This window comes from Pelophylax lessonae (assembly GCF_965119305.1).
Source record: "Pelophylax lessonae genome assembly, chromosome: 4".
NCBI classification, from domain to species: Eukaryota; Metazoa; Chordata; class Amphibia; order Anura; family Ranidae; genus Pelophylax; species Pelophylax lessonae.
In genome coordinates, this window is record NC_138771.1 from 472881720 (window position 1) to 472901663 (window position 19944).

A 19944-nucleotide genomic window follows, 5' to 3' on the forward strand; every position below is an offset into this window, starting at 1 on the left:
TTTTAGGAGGCCATTGGTGGCAGCTCCCATAATTCTTGTATGACAGATTTACTTTTTTTTTCTTAGATCCGGAAGGTCAGCACAACTGATTTTATATTTTAAAATTGTCCTTATTAACTTGACATGTAAATCAAGTGACAGGTCATGTGACAGGTCAGGGCTTCAGTTGCCACACAACCGTCCTTCCTACTGGTTCTTCTGGGTCCTGCAATGGTTCTCTTCAGCCTTTGCTGATCTAGGATTGAAGCTCCTAACCACAGATTAATGGTTCAAATACAATTTTGATCCAGTATAGGGTCAAATAGAAGATCAAAAAGGGGAAGCCAATGCAATTCGGGGGCCCAAAAATGTCCCCTTCATCAAGGCTTAAAATGGAAAACAATGTATATAGACTCAATTGAGGGTTATTGGTATTTGTAACAGTGGCATATCAGGTAAACCCGATACAGGGGCAGCTCACTGGCTTAGTGGCTTGCACTGCTGCCTGCAGCACTGGGGTCCTTGGTTTGAGTCCCAACCAGGGCACTACCTGCATTGAGTTTTCATGTTCTCCTTGTGCTTGTATGGGTTTCCTCCCACACCCCAAAGACCGACCTGCTGGTAGGTTAAATGGCTCCTGTCTAAATTACCCCTAGTATTTGTATGTATGCAAGGGAGAGCAGGGACTGCTGTGAATGTACAATATGTAAAGTGCTGCAGCATGGGTTGTAAGAGCTGTATAAATACCAATGTGACAAGCCTAGAGTCCAGTGCTATCTATTTACTTGATCTCTTCAGCCGTTGGAGGGTTACTGATGATATAACTTCTCAGCATGGCAAACATGAGCTGGATGTACAACGCACAGCATATGCAGTATATATTCTTACAGAAAAATTACTAGGCGTGTTGGGGACAATTTTGAAAAAAAAAATACGTTGTGTGTCTCATTTGAAAAAAAAAAACTGTTGCTCCCACCTTTTTTTTTTAAAAGCAGGATTTTACATTTGCATTAATAGCATACATATGCGTGTGCTTCCATTCACCGCACCTGTGTTTCCTTTCAAAAATGTGACTCTTAGATGAAATTCAGGGGTGTGATCAGCAGCCCTCCCCTTTTATAGGCAGTGAGGTGTGCACTTCTAATAAAGGGATGTGGGGGTATGTCAGATCTTTCAGCTTTAGTTGGAAATTAATACTGTAGATGTGCCCATAGCATCGCCCAGGTTCACATAGAGCATCTAGAAAATGGAAAGAAAAGAGGGCGTACCAGCCTAGCGCATTATCCCACAAAAAACATATTGAAGGTAAAAATAATAAAAACTACTCACAAGCATGAAATAAAAGTACTCTTAAACCAGCCAATCTTCCGCAGCTTGGAGTCTCCAGACCTTGGGGGGACCACGCAGATTGACTGGTCTAAGCATACATTTATCCCATGCTTGTGAGTAGTTTTTATTATTTTTATCTTCAATAAATTCATGTGGATAATTCACTAGGCTGGTGCTCTCTCTTTTCTTTCCATTTTCTAGATATACAATAAAAATAAAAATTCAGCGCTTAAAATCAAATGGATGGGTAAGCAGCTGTACACCAGGATAGGTCAAACCTACCAAAACCTATAATATGCAGTAAAAGAAAATAAAGTGCAGCGCTATAAAATTACAAATAGTGCATAAAATCATTCACATTAATATGTGCATTTTATACATTTTAATGTGAATGATTTTATGCACTATTTGTAATTTTATAGCGCTGCACTTTATTTTCTTTTACTGCATTTTCTAGATATGTCAAGGACACCCCCAGTCCTAGAGGGCATCAAAGCCTGAAGCAATACCCCTGGTGAAGTGGACCACCACTCCCACCTGAGACAGGCCATCACACTTATGTCCAAGAGTGTTTTTTACTGTTACGTTTTCACATGGGGCATCTTTTACTGTAAAAGAGTTGTGTGAAGGCACCCTGAGGCATTGATATAAAAATATAACAAATGGTGTTCTTTGAAATCTAGCAACAGATCTTCTTTGAACTGGTAATGCTGTCACCTGTGAAGCGCAATTGCTTTGTTTTATATCATTGCTGCAGTTGTTAAGTGTCCAGCATCAGATGTTTGGGTACCATCTGTTTTTCACCAACTCTATAGCAGACAGCTACATGAGGGTTTTAGTAATTTTTGCCAAGACACATTCAGTTTCTTCATAGACAACAAAAAGGTAACCTTTCTTTTATATGATTCCAGAATGAGGTGATCAGTCAGCAGCTAGCTGTCATCTTCAGTCAGTGCTATGGACCATACCCTATCCCCAAGCTGACAGAGATAAAGCGCAAACAGACATCCAGGCTGGGTAAGTGGTTGAACATATCACAAATAAAATGACTCTGTTAAACAAAAAAGTGCAGGCACTTAGAGGTGCTCATTTCTGAACCAGCTTTCAATGCCTCCCTATACCCCAATCCTGGGCCACTCTGATTGGGCAAAATTCCTGCACTTCATAAGGTGTCAAAGTGTCACATACCTTGGTTGGAGACCAAGTTGATGAGAGGGCTTCCCTTATGGCTCTGGTCCGAACACCCCTAAATGGGGTGATAGAGGTACAAGCCTCAAAGAAGCACAGGTGTCAGTAGTTTGGTAGCATGGGACTGCCACAGTCATAGACATAGTCAGGGTAAGCCAGGGTCAAACACGTTGAGGCAACAACGTGGTCATGCAGCAGGCTGAGATCAGGACCAGGGAAGCAGGCAGAGCAAGATCCAGTAGACAGCCAAGGTCAGTACTAGGGAAGAAAGCAGAGAATGGTCAGAGGCAAGGTCAATATCAAAGATCCACAGATAAAAGTCAGGAACAAGCCTGGTCAGCAGCGGAAGATCAGTCAGCAAAGCAGGATGGATCATGAGGAAGCTATAGAACATCCAGCGATTAGCACACACCAGGATCTCCTTTAAATAGGCAGCTTGGTGCCAATACACGTGTACGTGCACGCCAATGCATGCTGTGCCTACGTGTCAGTGCACGCTGGATACTAGGCCAAGCGGGTCTGTGTGCTGGTACATGAGCACATGAATTAACTGTATTAATTTCCTGACACAAAGCTTGTCCACTCCCTCCCACCCCCAATACAATCCCATTGGCTCATCACTATGATGGGCTGCCTCAGTGACCAATATTTCCTGGGTGAGGTCATTTACTAGGAAAATGATGGCATCCACAACATCTCTGTTACAAGGTCTACTCCTAATGGAGCTGCAGATCATATATTTGCTCTATATACGTCAGCTTCCAGTGGGTGGAGGGAAGAACCACAGCAGATTCATAGAGGTAGGGCAAAGAATGCTTCTTATATTTCATATAAAAAAGACCCTAAAGTTTCTGTTAGAAGACCAGAAAATGATTTGCATATGTTTTGTCATGTATAACCAACTGGACTTTGACTTGATATCTTTCCAGATCCTCATTTTCTCAACAACAAAGAGATGTCAGATGTCACATTTATTGTTGAAGGAAGGCCTTTTTATGCACACAAAGTGTTGTTGTTTACAGCATCCCCAAGGTGAGATTATTAAAAGGTAATATTTTACTTTGACATACATACAAATGTAAGCAGCCTAAATAGAACCAATCACAAGGGGGCATTTGTAAGAATCTGGACTTCCTCACCTGGACTTTCATAATAGTGAAGCCTTACTTCTGAAGGGATTACTTGCTTTTTTTAATTTACTTGTAGTCTGTCCCTTTCAGAGAAGTTTCAGGCTGTGAGGCCATCTTATCTCTTGTCTGATGTCAGTGCACATCAAAAAAAAAAACAAAAGCAGTATCAGCCCTGAGTTCAGACAGGAGAAAGGTCATGCTCCATGGTAGCCTTCCAGCCTGATATCTCTGCTATGACATTAAAGCCTTGTACACACGGGTCGAAAGCCGGGTGACATCAGCCGGTTCCGATGTGTATGCAGATATATGTGGTCGTGTGTATTTCAGCCAGTACGACAGAAGCCGGCCGAGCATGCTGGAAAACCAGCAGCTGACCGACTCCCGCCAATGGCTGAGAGCACTGACTTGAGTGTTCTGGCAAGGGGAGTGCCCCACTGTCAGAACACAATAGCTCAGCGGGGGAGATCGCTGTACTAATGTCGGGTAGTTAGTTCCGGGGCTCCGACCTGAGCTGTCAGTCTTTTTTTCGTTCAACCCATCGGGTTGAACAAAAAAAAAATGATCGTGTGTACTAGACTTTAGGAAATATTGAGCAAAAGTGAACACCAGCACACACACACCCATCCCCAGGAGGTAGTTATTGCACTATTATAGTGTAATAAAGCCTAGTACACACTATCTGTTATTTTCAGCTCAGGCCAGAGCCGATGTACTAACTACCCTATGTTAGTACAGCGGTATCCCTCGCTGAGCTATTGTGTTCTGACAGGGGGACACAAGAACACTCTGGCCTTTGGCTGAGAGCGCTGATCAGGAGCCGATCGGCTGATGGTTTTCCAGCATGCTCAACCAAATGTTGAATGTTTTTTTTATTATTATTATTTGGCCCGTGTATACTAGGCTTTAGAGTGGAAATTCTGATCTCCTGAGATGATCGATTTCTGTTCATTCATTCTGTGCAGCTGAGGCTGCAGAGATGAGGATTAAGGGCTGAGACATCAGGAGTCTGCTTAGATCACTGATATTTCACCAACCCCCCCAACGGGGCTGTTAAAAAAATAAAAAAATAAATAAATGCACAACAAAAAAAAACTACTGACACTGTCCACCGCCATACTGACACCATCCAATGCTCTACTGACAATGTCCACTGCCCTACTGACACTGTCCTCTTCTCTACTGACTGAAAACGTCCCCTTCCCTACTGACTGACACCATCTACTGCTCTACTGACTGAAACCGTCCCTTTCTCTACTGACTGACACCGTCCCCTTCTCTACTGACTGACACCGTCCCCTTCTCTACTGACTGACACCCTCCCCTTCTCTACTGACTCACACCGTCCCCTTCTCTACTGACTGACACTGTCCCCTTCTCTACTGACTGACACCGCCCCCTTCTCTACTGACTGACACCGTCCCCTTCTCTACTGACTGACACTGTCCCCTTCTCTACTGACTGACACTGTCCCCTTCTCTACTGACTGACACCATCCCCTTCTCTACTGACTGACACTGTCCCCTTCTCTAGTGACTGACACCATCCACTGCTTTACTGACTGACACCATCCACTGCTCTACTGACGGACACCGTCCACTGGTCTACTGACTGACACCATCCACTGCTCTACTGACGGACACCGTCCACTGGTCTACTGACTGACACCATCCACTGCTCTACTTACTGACACCATCCACTGCTTTACTGACTGACACCATCCACTGCTCTACTGACGGACACCGTCCACTGGTCTACTGACTGACACCATCCACTGCTCTACTGACGGACACCGTCCACTGGTCTACTGACTGACACCATCCACTGCTCTACTTACTGACACCGTCCACTGCTCTACTGACGGACACCGTCCACTGGTCTACTGACTGACACCGTCCCCTTCTCTACTGACTGACACCGTCCACTGCTCTACTGACTGACACTGTCCCCTTCTCTACTGACTGACACCGTTCCCTTCTCTACTGATTGACACCGTCCCCTTCTCTACTGACTGACACCATCCACTGCTCTAATGACACCACCCACAACTTTTCCTTACTATTTAGTTAGGCCTTGCTATGTAATTTCTTTAAAAAGAATGGGTGCCAAACAACAGCAATCTTTGATCTCTTTTATGTTGTTCAACTAGATTTCCACCTCTCAAAGGCTTGACCCAGGCCTTAAAAACATGTGCTTCTGGCCATCAGAAATGCTTTTAATTATTGTCAGGGACCATTGCTGCCAGCCGTGTGCTATATGACTGGACAGATTAAAATTTTTAAAACTGTGCAAAAGCTTTTCAAAACTACAGACATGGTAGAAATAAAATAACTTTTGAGTAGTCTTTATACATATTTTATTGTGCTCTAATCTTTCATTTATGCTCAATTTTCCTGCTGTTCCTCTATCTCTTGGAATTCAGAAGAAAAAACAGCACATTGAATGTTTTTGTTGCTAAGGGTACTTAGTCCTAATTTAAAGATTCTATTTAGTACCCTAAATAGGTTCACTTTTAACATGTTGGTTCCTTTAGAATACCCTGAGCGGGTGTTGTTTCTTGGGTACTCTGCATGCACTCACACTGTTCAATCCCTGATGAAGTCATCTATAGAAATGTTCAAAGAATATTTAAGGCTAAGATTTTCTGTAAGTGATGAAAAAGAGAGTGCATTTACTTTGCTGATTCCTTATCCAGTAAACCTGTGAATGGCTGTGAACATTGTTTGATTTTTGGCAATAAGACATTTTTTAATGGACTCTGTTTTGTTCAGGTTTAAAGCACTTCTTACAAACAAGTCTACTACAGAAAACAACTGTATTGAGATCAACTATGTGAAGTTTCATATCTTTCAGGTAAGTTTTTTTGAAGAAAAAGTTTTAATTCAGCAAAGAGTACAATATTCATTTGCATGACAAGGCTGTACTAATATGCAGATATACAGTATGTGGTCAAACAATGTAACTGATGAGATCTGGCCCTAAATATATGACATACTAAGTAGTTTAAATACATTTCCCTGGTAACACTAGCAATTAATAGTGCACAGGCTTCACAGTAGTCCCCTGGGAGAGACTGAAAGAAAACTTGGTAAATTATGGCATCCACAGCATCCCTGTTACAGCATCCCTCTATGCACAGCACCATCTTGTGGCTGAAGTGGAGAAGCACAGTGCATTCATAAAGGAATGCCCCCTGTATTTCACATCATTTGCAGAGCTGAAACCTGCCAGAAATGACTTGTAGAGGAAGAGAGAAAGAAAGGCATGCTGGATATTTGATTACTGGATCTCAGTGATTGTTAGAGCCCAGACAAAGAAGGCACAGCCAGAAACTGTGACAAGGAGACCAAGCCATTGCAATGCATAAAACATATATAATCCAATGGGGCAATGAATCCACCAACCTAAACCCCACTTAAATCTACAATAAAGCCAGAACTTTAGTGATTCCAAGTGTGCAGTCAGGGTGTACTATTATGCTGGCCCTGTCTTACAGCTGCTGCTGCAGAACAGTTTCTAAGTGGGTTTGCTCTGCAGACTATGCATGGTCACACTGGCAAAAGCCATGTCAGACATTGCCAGACAAGAGTTGTATGAAGTTAATATAAAAACAAGAACTACATACCACTAATCTATGTCCAGCAGCATTTTAATGTAACGGTCCTGACATATTTAATGTAGGATTTACTTTAATATAATTTGACCTAGCAGGTTAGAATGGTTTATGAATTATGCACGTCATATTAATAGGAGCACATAGTCAATGCAGTTAGCATAAATTATGCATCATACAGTGCTCAGACTATTGCCAGTAGTAATAAAACCATCCCAGCCAATTCCATTTTATCAGACCTTGCTCCTTGACAGTCTATCCAAAGCTGTAGTAAGACATTAGTTATGTCAGTCTAATAGCCATGGCTTTTAAGTGGAACTCAGAGCAAATATATGCAAGTATTAAGTCAGTTTAATAAAAAATAATTAAAAGTATTTTAAAAACCGCTTGCATAGGTATCTGAATTTGTCATTCTATATTCTTTCTGTAATCATGTAGTCAGTAGTGTCACCCAGTAATATTGCACAGGACTGTCAAACACTGAGAACATAGTGTGCTTTTTATCCATCATTGTCCAATCAGAAGTCCAGTCTGTAAAAAAAGGAGAGATCACTATATTTCTTAGCTGTAAGGCCCCTTTCACACAGTTTTATCAGTTCAGTCCCGTTTTTCCTGAGTTTTTTCAAAAGTTTACATCAGTTTGTCATTCATTTTTCATCTGTTTTTACATCCGTTTTTTATATCCGGCAGCTTGAGTCCTGAACTACTTGCGCCCTGGAGCCATTTTTTCATGCAAAAACAGACCGATTGTCCGTTTACATTTGTTTTTCATCCAATCCGTTGTTTTAACGGAAGAAAACTAGGGTATTGATCTGTTCCAAAAAAACAGATGTTGACAGATGTAAACAGATTGTAAATGGATGATCCTCCTTTTTTTTTTTTACATTCATTTTTCTATGCCATTGCCATGAGATGTCCGTTTTTCATCCGTTAACGTCCACAAGGCATCCACATGTGTGAAAGGGGCCTAAAGAAAGAAATCACATTCACCTCCTAGATATGCAGAGTGTCAGGGATATGGAAATCACAAAAGTGGCTGAACAAAATCATGCATAGTGTACACATGTATGTTTTTTAATTGAATATTAAGCTGTTTGGATAGAGTTTTCATTTTCAATAGATTTTTATTAAAGTTTTACTAAGTACAGTTATTACAGGTACAAGTGATTAAAATAAAGAAGCAGGCAAATGTGACCAGTGCAGAAATGAAAAGACTGAATATGCTACTTAGTGTATGTCAGTACACTGTGTGTGTGTGTGTATATATATATATATATATATATATATATATATATATATATATATGTATGTATTGAGTGCTAGCAATGAAGAAACGTACATGTCGTCAAAGTGCCAGATGCCTGCTAATACCTTTATATCGAAAAGATAGGCAATTATAGGTGGTATCTAAGGCACAGATTTCCCTTGAAACATGCACAGGTATTTTTACCAAGGTCCATTAAGTAGGATGGCTTCACGATGTCTGTTTTTGTTACAGCATTTCACTTTTTTTCTTCCCTTTTTCTTTCTACAGCTGGTCATGCAGTACCTGTATTACGGAGGCACAGAATCACTTCTCATTAAAAATAATGAAATCATGGAGGTAAGACGCGGGTTGTGGAAGTCTTGAGTAAATTAGATGTTCAGGCTTAACCAGCCGCAGATGTTTCGAGAAGAAACCATTTACTCTATCCTGCCGATGCGACAGAGGCGCCACCTCAATGCCAATTTACTGATTGATTGATAATCCAATATTGGCGCTGTATTTCAAGGGCTTGGTCTCCAGCCCATGCATGAAATCAGCTTATTATTATGGCTGTTTTACTTGAAATTATGGATTTGCCATCCTTAACGCCACTTCTTTTTTCTGCAGCTGTTGTCAGCGAGTAAATTTTTTCAATTAGAAGCTTTGCAACGCCACTGTGAAATAATCTGTGCGAAAAGCATTAATACAGAAAACTGTGTGGATATTTATAACCATGCCAAGGTAATTTTAAAAAAATATTTCTTTTTTTTTTTTTTTTATTTGTTTGGATGTACCTGGAGAATTTTTCTGAATTTATAATTTAGAAAAAAAAACAATCTTATGTAAAGAAGGGATACAGTACTTACCTGTTCCTCCTGGACTGCCGAACTTTGCTTTATTCAAAATGTATGTTACTAAGAGAATCCTCTTCATCCTCAAACATTGGAAGGGAAGGAGCCACATCACTAAGCAAGGGACCAGGAATTTGACACTTCCAGAAGTGTGTAGGATAAAGAGGGTTCTCAGAGCATGTGTATGGGAACATGACAGGTTCTCTTTAAATGACATGTTTACCTGTCTACGGCACAGAATGGTAAGGATCTCATGCCGGTCTGCCCACGTATGCAATCTAGCATCACATAGATTTAAATGTGCAGTACGAGTTCCTCCTATTTAAGTCAATGTGATGTAAGTGTGCAGGTAGCCCACGCTAGATTTCTACCTGTTGGGCAAGGGAGAGGCACTAGGGAGGTTTTTCTTTTTTTTTTTTACATGTTCTGTAAGGAAAATGCTTTTTTTTTCCATTTTATTTTGTGGGGTGGAGGCATTTCAGGGCTGTGGAAAGCTAAAGTAGTGAAAATGATTGATGTTTACTTTAAGTGTCTTACCAATATAGCTTAAGGATCATTCAACGTGTACTGAAATTTATACTTAATCTACTGGCTAATCCAGTCCTCTCCTCTAAATCTATTATAATCTTGTGTTTGACAGTTCCTCGGTGTTCCTGAGCTCTCGTCGTACTGTGAAGGCTTCTTTTTGAAAAACATGATGCTTCTCATTGAAAACGAAGCCTTTAAACAACTCTTGTATGATAAGAACTGTGAGACAACAGGCCAGGATGTGCTAGGCGACTTACAAAGGACGTTGGCGACGCGGATACAGTCCATTCATCTGTCTTCTTCCAAAGGGTCTATAGTATAGAATCACAAGCTGCCAGGATGGACAGTGTACTGTATTAGCTCACAAAGGGTCCTGTGAAGATAACAAGACTTTCACCAAACTCAATATCCTACTTTTCTCCGATGGCTTACGGCAGAAACGTCAAAACTTCCAGCTTGGAAAAAATATATATATAAAAAAACATAGAAAATATAATTTCTATTTTTTTTAAAGACACTGCAAAAAAGGATGACCGAATATTTTCCAAGAGAAAAACAGCTTTGATGTATAACCAGACAAAAAAATAATAATAATAATAAAAACCTACTTAAGAAATTATATATGGAAAGATGTATAAAAAATATGTTCGCAGATGTCAAACTAAATACCTATCTAAAGGTGATATTTTGATTTTCCTGAGCATTATGCAGCTGTGACGTATGTTTTTGAATCTAGGAATTATAAAAGAGAGAAACCGTATATAAAACAAAAATCAATTTATCAAAATGGAAAATAAGACTGTACAGTCTGAAGCAGAAAGATTTTTAAGGTTGGGACTTTTTAAAAATTTATTAAATACTGGGGTGGCCTTGTAAGTTAAAAAAAAGACTTTTCTTATCCTCTGTATTTCATTTCTCAAAAAGTTGTAAATTAATCTGTACGACCGATATTTCTTTTAATCCTTCCTGTTTATTCCACGACTCGGTACCAATTTCTGTGAACTCTGTATGATTGAATTATCATCCTTATAATTCAAACTCCTGCTTCTTCCTGGACGAAGAAGAAATCAGTTTCAAAAACAGGTGTGCAGTCATTATTATTGGTGATAGAGAAACAAAGTTTCAAAAGGTTTCAAAAATTGGCATGTCGATAGTTACTTTGAACAAACTAAGCAAACTCTGATTTGCATGATTATTGTGTATCATTTTTTTGCCAAAAAAAAAATTCTGCAGTTAATCGTCCATTTGTGAAGTTCACACTGCACATGCCCAATTTTGTTTCACTGTGAATATGTTAAATTGATTGTAGATGTTAGTTTTTACATGACATAGTAAAAAATGGTGCGAAAGTTTTTATTTTTTCCCCTCTATTCTTGTAATATAAAGTAATTATTTTTTATTGCATTGTAGAGATACCAGTGTGTCACCGTGTTTGAGCACTGAAAGCCATAAGGATCATAGTTATCATTTACCTAAACAGTTATCTTATGTTTAGTTTGTTACTGTAGGACAACGCCACAAAAAAAGTCAAAAACACCACCTCGTCTTTGTACGTTTCGTTCTGTGTGTCAGGAAATTTCTTAAATGTATGCCGAAAAAAGAAAAAAAAAAAAAACACATGGACTTGTTACGTGCCACCGTCCTCCTGGACAATTTTTTGCTTAGCAATCAATTTGCATGATGAATTTAATGTACAACTTAAAAAAAAAAAAAAACTTTGTGAGACTATGGCTGATGTTAATAAAAATAACATTTTTTTTCCATGTCGAAAAACTAGGGCATCGTGTATTTAGACAAGCATGCCAGTTCTTGTCGAAGCTCCGATGACTGGTAGTTGTTAGATAATCTCTCACTGGACAATGCAATGTAAATTTTTTGGTACGTTGTTTGAATATCAGTGTCTGATGCAATTTGATGTCCTTGGCTTTTGGAGCAATCAAGTCACTCCGGTGTCACACTAGCAGTTTACAAAGCTGTTCTATAGCTTTGGTCTGTCAATGTTTTTGTATTGGTGCCTATTGGCACTGTAAGATTTTCAAGCAGGGTTCAGTTTGCATAGTTACCATAGGCACTTCAGGTTTTTCCTACTAAACTTAATTTAGCATACTTCCAAACTATCCTATAAGATGGTCCTGATTCTTGGATCACCAAGGATATGAGTTTGCCAAAACGTGTTGCACTGGTTAAATTGATGATTAGCCATTTGGGTGGGTTTGATATAATCATGGCGATGCTTAGGCCCCTTTCACACAGGCGAACCGTTTAGATCCGCCTGTCTGTTTTTTTGGTGGATCTAAACGGATGCCTCAAGTATCTCTATGGGGCATCGGATGTCAGTGGAGACATGTCCACTGACATCCGATCCGTCAAATCTGGATGGATGGAAACCATATTTTCCAGCGGATCAGATCGGATGGGATCGGATGAGAACGGACCGTCTGATTCCCCCATAGAGAACAGCGGGACCTGACAGCTGTGTCTCCGCACACAGAGCGAAGACACAGCTGCCATCCTCCTGCTCAGTGGGGGATTGGCGGATCGATCCCCCCGCTGAGAAAAATGGAATCCGCCTGATGGACTCCCTGTGTGTAAGGGGCCTTAAAGTGTCACTAATCCCACATCATAAAAAAATATCAATAAACATTGTATTACATGATGCCACTGTATTACATCTCAGTCACTATGAGATTTGTTTTCAGTATTCTGCAAAAATCCTGGTTGATTCTGCTGTTTTTTATCCCCCCCTTTTTGATCATGTCCCCAATGCAGTTGGGGATTTTGCAGAGCAGTGTTGGCACCTCTGCACATGCTCAATTTTCAGTTAGTTTCTATGCTGAGCATTTCCCCGCTATCACATCTGAGCAGCCCATGTGACTATAGAGTCACACGTGGGCGTATACACAGTGATAAATGACAGCCCACTCCCTCCCTCCTCCTCCATGTCCACTAACCAGCTAAACACAATTGGGGTGGGATATTACATGAAGACGTATGAAGGCTTCTCCTCCTTGTTATTCTGAGACACAGGCTTCATAAATGTTAATCCATCAATTTACATGCTTGAAATTGGGAAACATGTTTACAACATTGGGGGTAGAGATGGTAAAACCGCATTAGAACTGAAGAAGTGGCTTGGACAAGCTATGAAGTGTCTTTAACATTACAGAATACGTCCAATTGAATGTGACTACTATTAGATAGATCATGACCTTGATAAATGAGAGCTTTCTCAGATATATTGCTAGTAGTAGTTAGTCGCATTCAATAAAACTTGTTATGAAAATTTGGCGACAATTTGCTCCTTACCCAAGTAGCATCTTCAACTCTAATTTGAGGAATATACTTCAGCATTTACAACCATCTGTTAAAATTAAAGCAATCCTGTCAATAAGTAGAAAGATCAGTAAAAAGTCATACCCATAAAAGAAAAAAAAGAAAATACCTATCTTTTCCACCGCTGACACTACTGAACGCCAATCCAATCTGTGAAAATAGTCTACTGAGAAGCTGACACTTCTGGGATCATCAGTCTACTGGATTCCCCACAGCCCTCACTGGTTCCTGTACCTGTAATGTATCCTGTAATGAACCTCCATTCATTACTGGATACATTGGTGACTTGGAGGTAGGCTGGGAAACTCAACTCGCCTGTACTCACCCAAAACTGAAAATTCAGGCTCATGCCCCTTTCACACAAGCATACCCGACCGGACCCTCTATTCTCCTCTATAGAGCGGCAGATGTAAACGGACATCCAATCCGCTAAAAACAGACGGATGAGGATCCGACCACCCATAGAGGCGAGCGAGCCTGTCTGTGTCCACTCTGCATAAGTGGGGATCAGCAGACAGATCCGCGCTGCGCAAGCGGACTCTTGCCGGGGCCCGCCTCGCATGGATGGGGCCCTAGTAAGTTGGACTTTTTTCTTCTCCATTACCTCCTAAATCTATAAAGGGTTTACTCAGCAACATCCATATTTAAATTAGTCCAAACACTTCTGTTCAACCCCACACCCTCAGAGCTCCAAGATTTTGATTGGTCTTAACAACAATGGGTCAGATTGGAAGTATACTAAAAATGTGTGTTAATTTGTAACAAAAAAAAATAAAAAAATTACCATGGCTGCCTTGCTAGTGCCTGTAGGTAAGTGCCATGTGTAACTAGTAATACATTTGACTCTGTGAAGAGGCAAACACTTTTTCTGTACATGCTTTAACCACTTTTTTCAACTTCAATAGATCACAAAGAGCTGCCTAACATAAATTATATTTATAGTGAGCATAAAAGAGAAGTAACACATTAAGCATGGTAATGTAACAATGAAATACTGTTTAAATGCTTTGTCAACATCTGATATGTTCTAATATATTGTCTGAAGTATATGACTTAATAAAGTGCACCTGTCATAAAAGCACAATGCGGGCAGCAATTTTGTGTGTGGTACCAATATTTCAGGTAGAGCAAACACCATACCTTCTCTCATTTGGTGTCATTACAAGAGTCTCTTGATGACTCCATTAAGCCGTGCCCTGTGATCCACTATTTCTCTAACTGTCTTACCTGGTTAGCCGAAATTTGAAGAAATGCGGAGTAAAATGGAGGCTTGCCTGTCTTTCAAAAAGTCTTTGTGAGTGAGAGCATCATTTAATGACTAGGTGCTATGATGTTTATAGAGATCGTTATCTTTTGGCTCCACATTTCCTGATTACACCAATTGGTGGTGCTGCAGGTGAAGCATAGAATTAAGTCTCCCATTTCATGTTAAACCCAGGACCTACCCAGAAGCAGACAAGGAATTTTCAGTTATTGTTTAATCCACTTGTATGTAAATTCAAATAATATATTTTTGATATTTGGCTAATATCCTCTGAAAGTTATACTTATATAAAATTCACATAGTCTTGCACTATCTAAAAATGTAAAATCAAAATTTGACAGTGAGTGCCTTCTGCTTATCGAGAGCTGTAGCAGGTGGCTACATAGAGAATTGTAACCAAAAACTCCATTACACTACAGTCATTCTCACATTTGTAGGGTTCTGCAGCTTGGACAAGAAAGTGAACAAACAAGCTTAGAGGAACTGGATAGGACAAGGAGGACATAAAAATTGTGGTCATTCATAGTCTAATGAGCCAGCTAGGGTTGGACAGGTGACATATAAAGTTTACTGTTCTTCAGACTTTAGGGGGGGTCAGATTGTGTCCACTGGGAGTAAACAATGCCAGATCTAGAGAAATAGTTAGTGTTGGGAGGAATAGTGCCCTATTTTTGTTGTCAGTGGAAGGAATTATGCCTCATCGTCAATGTCAGTGGAAGGAATAGTGCCCCATTGTTGGTGTCTGTTGCAGAGGTGCTGCACTCTTTTGACCACATAGATTAAGCTGGTAATATTTCTCACCAGGGGTGTATACACCACAAGTATGGTTGGACATAACTGCAGATATTTGGGTGGGTAATAGTTCTGCTTTAAAATAAATCTGTGCTGTGTCCATTGAGGGCAAGGTAACAGGTTTGTTTTATTGCATCGCTTTATAGTAAAATTTACTTACCTTTCCTTTATGCCTCTGTGTCTCTATTCAATCCAGGGAACCAAAGTGAATAGTCTACTTTCAGGTATGGAGGAGAACGTGACTCAATCTATGTAACTGCACCGGGCCATTAGCTTTGTCACACTGGGAAGTCTATAGCCCTGTCCAGGGCTTTTTTTCAGCGGGAACGCGGGGGAACGCAGTTCCGGCACCTCCAGCAGTGAATGTATGTAATGGCAAGGGGTGCTGGAGGGTCTGTTGATGCTGGCTGCTGGGGGGCTCTATTGTTCCAGGAGGGGGATCTATTTTTGCATGATGGAGGTCATTGTTGTTGCTGGGGGGGGGCTTATGTTGCTGGCGGGGTTTAGTTGTTGTTGAAAGGGATCTACTGTTGAGAGAGGGGTCTGTTCTTGCTGGCTGTTGGGGGATCTATTGTTGCTGGAGAGCATCTATTTTTTGCTGGGGCGATCTATCGTTGGTGGGGGAACTATTGTTGAGGGAGTGGTCTATTGTTGCTGGCTGCTGGAGAGTCTATTGATGCTGGGATATCTGTTGTTGCTGCCGAGTCTATTGTTGTGGGGATCCATTTTAGCTGGAAAAAAAGAATCTATTATCATTGGGAAGGATCTATTGCTGCTGGCTGAAGGGGATCTACTTTGCTACTTTTCTTGTTGTTCCATACAAATTACTTATCACCATAAAATGTTACTTGGTTCTTTATTCTCTAAAAAGGGGTGGTACTGGGAGGTGGATACGGGATGGAACCATAGGAAATTGCTCAGAGGTGGGTGGGGGGCAGATTCAAGGGGTGTTGCTCAGAGGCGAGTAGGGGGCGGAACCAAGGGATGTTGCCCAGAGGTGGGTATGGGGTCGGAAATAAGAAGATTTAAAAGGGGGGGAGTTCCTGCACCTTTTCTCTGAGAAAAAAAAGCTCTGGCCCTGTCTAAGCTATAACTCCAAAGACTTAAGGCTGAACAGGGCAGTGTAAAAGCCAAAGTAAAGTAAGACAGAGCTAATAAGGGGGGGGGGGGGGGATAAAGGTGAAAGACAACAACAAGAGAAGGGGGCACTGACCTCGTGCATTACCACTAAAAAAGTTTATTAAAATCCAAAAAAGCAACATACATTGTACTCACAACCAAATGGTGGTTGCACACATGTAAAGAAAATAGAACCAGCCAGACATATGCGGATACCAGCACGTCATTCAGCACCATAGGAGTGTCCTGGCTGATTTGGAGGTGATTGGTTTCTTTGTCTTTACATGTGTGCAACCACCATTTGTTTGTGAGTACAATGTATGTTGCTTTTTTGGATTTTAATAAACTTTTTTAGTGGTAATGCACGAGGTCGGTGCACCCTTCTCTTGTTGCTTTTCAGTGAATTTGAATACCCTTGATCCTGAGGGGGCGGCAAGGCCTAAGGTGGTGCCTATAAAGACCAGATAAGATCACTCACCCCTTTTTTTTGCATACCACTCGAGCTCAGGAGAATTACTGTTCTTTGATCTTTTTTATCTGTACTTTGGGAATAAAGGTGAACCTGTTACTTTACCGGACATGAGCAAAACACATATTTGCTTTAAAACCTGGGCCCCCTTCTTTCCTTGCCCAGATCTTATTTTTTACTTTATATCCATTTAGCTTACCATTTTACTGGCAGTCTGCCTCCGAACGGGCATCTGTCTGTATGTGATAAAATGGCTGGAAACTTGATTGCAGCCTCTTGATGCACAGTACAGCTGGCTCAACCTCAGGAAGGAAGCAGGGCCTAAAAATCAGAGAGAAGTAGGAAGAAGCAGCACAAAGCCAATCAGGTGTGCTGCAGTGCAAAGCATGTTGCTAAGAGGAGAGAACAGAGTGATGTACTCAGATGCTGCTTTTTTCCCTGTGGGGAGTGAAAATAAAACTGCAGCAAAGAAAGATCAGATCACCTACCATACTGTACTACATGGCAGAGATGGGTAAATATCAGAACTGAATGGTCAAAAATACAAACCATTTTTTACAGGTAAAACAGCTGCTATACATGTAATGTATCTGTCTATCTAGCCACTTGCCAGGCGTTCAGCTTACCAGAAGGTTTCACCCATCTCACAATGGCATAGGGAGGGCTACAGCACTTAATCAATGAGCATAATATTGGTTTGAGCCCGCAACATTGCTGCTATCAATGTGCTACAATGACAGGTCCACTTGAAGATTTGTAAATATTGTATAGTACATAAAAGTCTGATGTCACTTGTAATGTCAGGCTGAAGACAGTTGATTGTTGAAAATGTAAGCTCTGGTGTGTTTTTCATCTATTTTTTTTAAAGGAAACAACTCTTCCTAGATGTTCTGTTAACTGTTACTACGATGGAAGCAGAGAAAATCATTCACAGAATTCTATCAGTCAAAATGTAAAGAAAACCAATTCCAAGAGCATGAAATTATATTTATTTGGAAAGATACATATGTCCATTAAAATAAATTCTAGCTGTAATATAAGTGCTTTTGTATATGTATTTTTTTTTGTGATATAAAGTATATTGAAAAATTCCTTTATTTCTGTGGGATCCCTCCATGTGGTGACACTAAATGGTCCACTAAATGGACCTTCCATGACCCCTTTGTAGATAAATGAAGAACCCCAGTGCTCTGTGTTTTTTTGCAGTACAAGGTGAACAAATGCCCATCTATAAAATATAAAACTTCTTGTAGAAAAATGAGTTTTATGGTTGTAGCACAGTGCCAAATTTTACTAGCAGGTGAAATCTGCAAATATAGCTTTAAATTCAGGTAAACCCAGGCATTGTGGTGTTGTGTTAAAATGTACAGTATGTAAATCTTAACAATGACCTTCTTTTGCTTGCTTTTAGTTTAATCAGTTTACCAATAAAAGTGTTTTTTTTTTTATATCTGTTCAATAAGTTCAAAAATGCCTGTTGATACTGCCAGAAATCCAATGACCCTTTAACTTCCCGTGCTAATCTCAATTAGTGCTATGTCAAACTCCTTTATCGACTCATTTCGGCTCTGTGGAATACATAGTACCTCCCCTCTATGTTATGACAATGCTGCTCCTCCATAGATACCGTAGATCGAGTAAGTGTTGTTACCCTAGGGCAGGAAATGTGTTAGTGACAGGGTCACTAGATGAATAAACAAAAGCCTAAAAAAGGTAAACTAACAGAGCCACCACATCTAAGGAATGATAAGATGCAATATATTACATTTTTGTTTGTGTTTAGATGCACTTTAAATAGTCTCCATACTACAGGGTACATACACTGAACAAAATTACAAACACAACACTTTTGTTTTTGCCCCCATTTTTCATGAGCTGAACTCAATCTAAGACTTTTTCTATGTACACAAAAGGCCTATTTCTCTCGAATATTGTTCACAAATCTGTCTAAATCTGTGTTAGTGAGCATTTCTCCTTTGCTGAGATAATCCATCCACCTCACAGGTGTGGCATATCAAGATGCTGATTAGACAGCATGATTATTGCACAGGGGTGCCTTAGGCTGGCCACAATAAAAGGCCACTCTAAAATGTGCAGTATTATCACACAGCGCAATACCACAGATGTCGCACGTTTTGAGTGAGCGTGCAATTGGCATGCTGACTGCAGGAATGTCCACCAGAGCTGTTGTCCATGAATTGAATGTTCATTTCTCTACCATAAGCCGTCTCCAAAGGCGTTTCAGAGAATTTATGGATCACATTTGATATTCGAATCTGATATTATGGAAACAGTAACCCTTTATGACATGGTGCTCCAACTACCAGACTTAGGACCATTTCTGGGGTCTGCTAAGGGACCTTTTCAGGTGATATGATAATCAGGAGAGAGTCTCATAATATTTTCATTCAAATTTTCAACTTTTTTTGGAGGGTGCATGTGATCAGCAAAGGGCCAATCAGCATGGATATAATATCTTCAATGAGCGAGGGGGTGTTAAGATTTGCCAACATCCCTTGTTTATTAGTAAAAATGGAGAAAAAAAAACTCCTCTTTGGTTGGGATTTTAAGGGCAATAATATAACAACAATAAAATGTAAAATTAATTTATTGTTTCCAAAAGTATATAAAAAAAACCAACATTCCCATAGACCATAATTACAAAAGATGACATATCATAAATTGCATTGTTGCTACAGAAATAGTTTACCCCAGCAAGTGCTGGACATAGAATAGGGTAGTTAGGATTGGTCCAAAGCAGTCCACAAAAGATGGGGATGTCCAACACATTTTAAATTTATGTTAAAATATATTCTTCCTCAGGGACATTATCCCAACTTCTGTAATAGATTAAAAATTACATACATCAGAAAAAAAATCAAAACTAACTTTTCATTAGCATTTTCATAGGTGCAAAATGCAAAGAGCTAACATATAACAATCCATATACTGACCCTTGCTTCAGTATTCCCTAGGCTTCTGGGAGAGTGCCCTAGTGTCTTCCCCTCTCTAATCCAAGATGTATTCCATGTGAGGCTGCTGGAAAAAAATGTATTCCAAATAAGAAAAACTGGACACCTTGGAGATAAAGTAATACTTCGTATAG

The 19944-nt window shown here is 40.2% G+C and overlaps 1 protein-coding gene across 2 annotated transcripts in view; it reads left to right on the top strand.

Annotated features, from left to right (window-relative positions):
- The window catches only part of ABTB3 (ankyrin repeat and BTB domain containing 3), a 379618-nt gene extending 367564 nt beyond the window's left edge, over positions 1–12054 (top strand). The window contains exons 11-16 of one of the 2 annotated variants that reach the window (XM_082255199.1): positions 2220–2325; positions 3426–3528; positions 6395–6476; positions 8771–8839; positions 9110–9223; positions 9974–12054. In XM_082255199.1, coding sequence (XP_082111325.1) covers positions 2220–2325; positions 3426–3528; positions 6395–6476; positions 8771–8839; positions 9110–9223; positions 9974–10183 — 684 coding nt within the window. In that variant the 3' untranslated portion in view covers positions 10184–12054. The remainder of the gene's footprint in view (positions 1–2219; positions 2326–3425; positions 3529–6394; positions 6477–8770; positions 8840–9109; positions 9224–9973) is intronic. The other variant, XM_082255198.1, reaches the window with a different exon arrangement.
- Positions 12055–19944: the final 7890 nt, after the last annotated feature.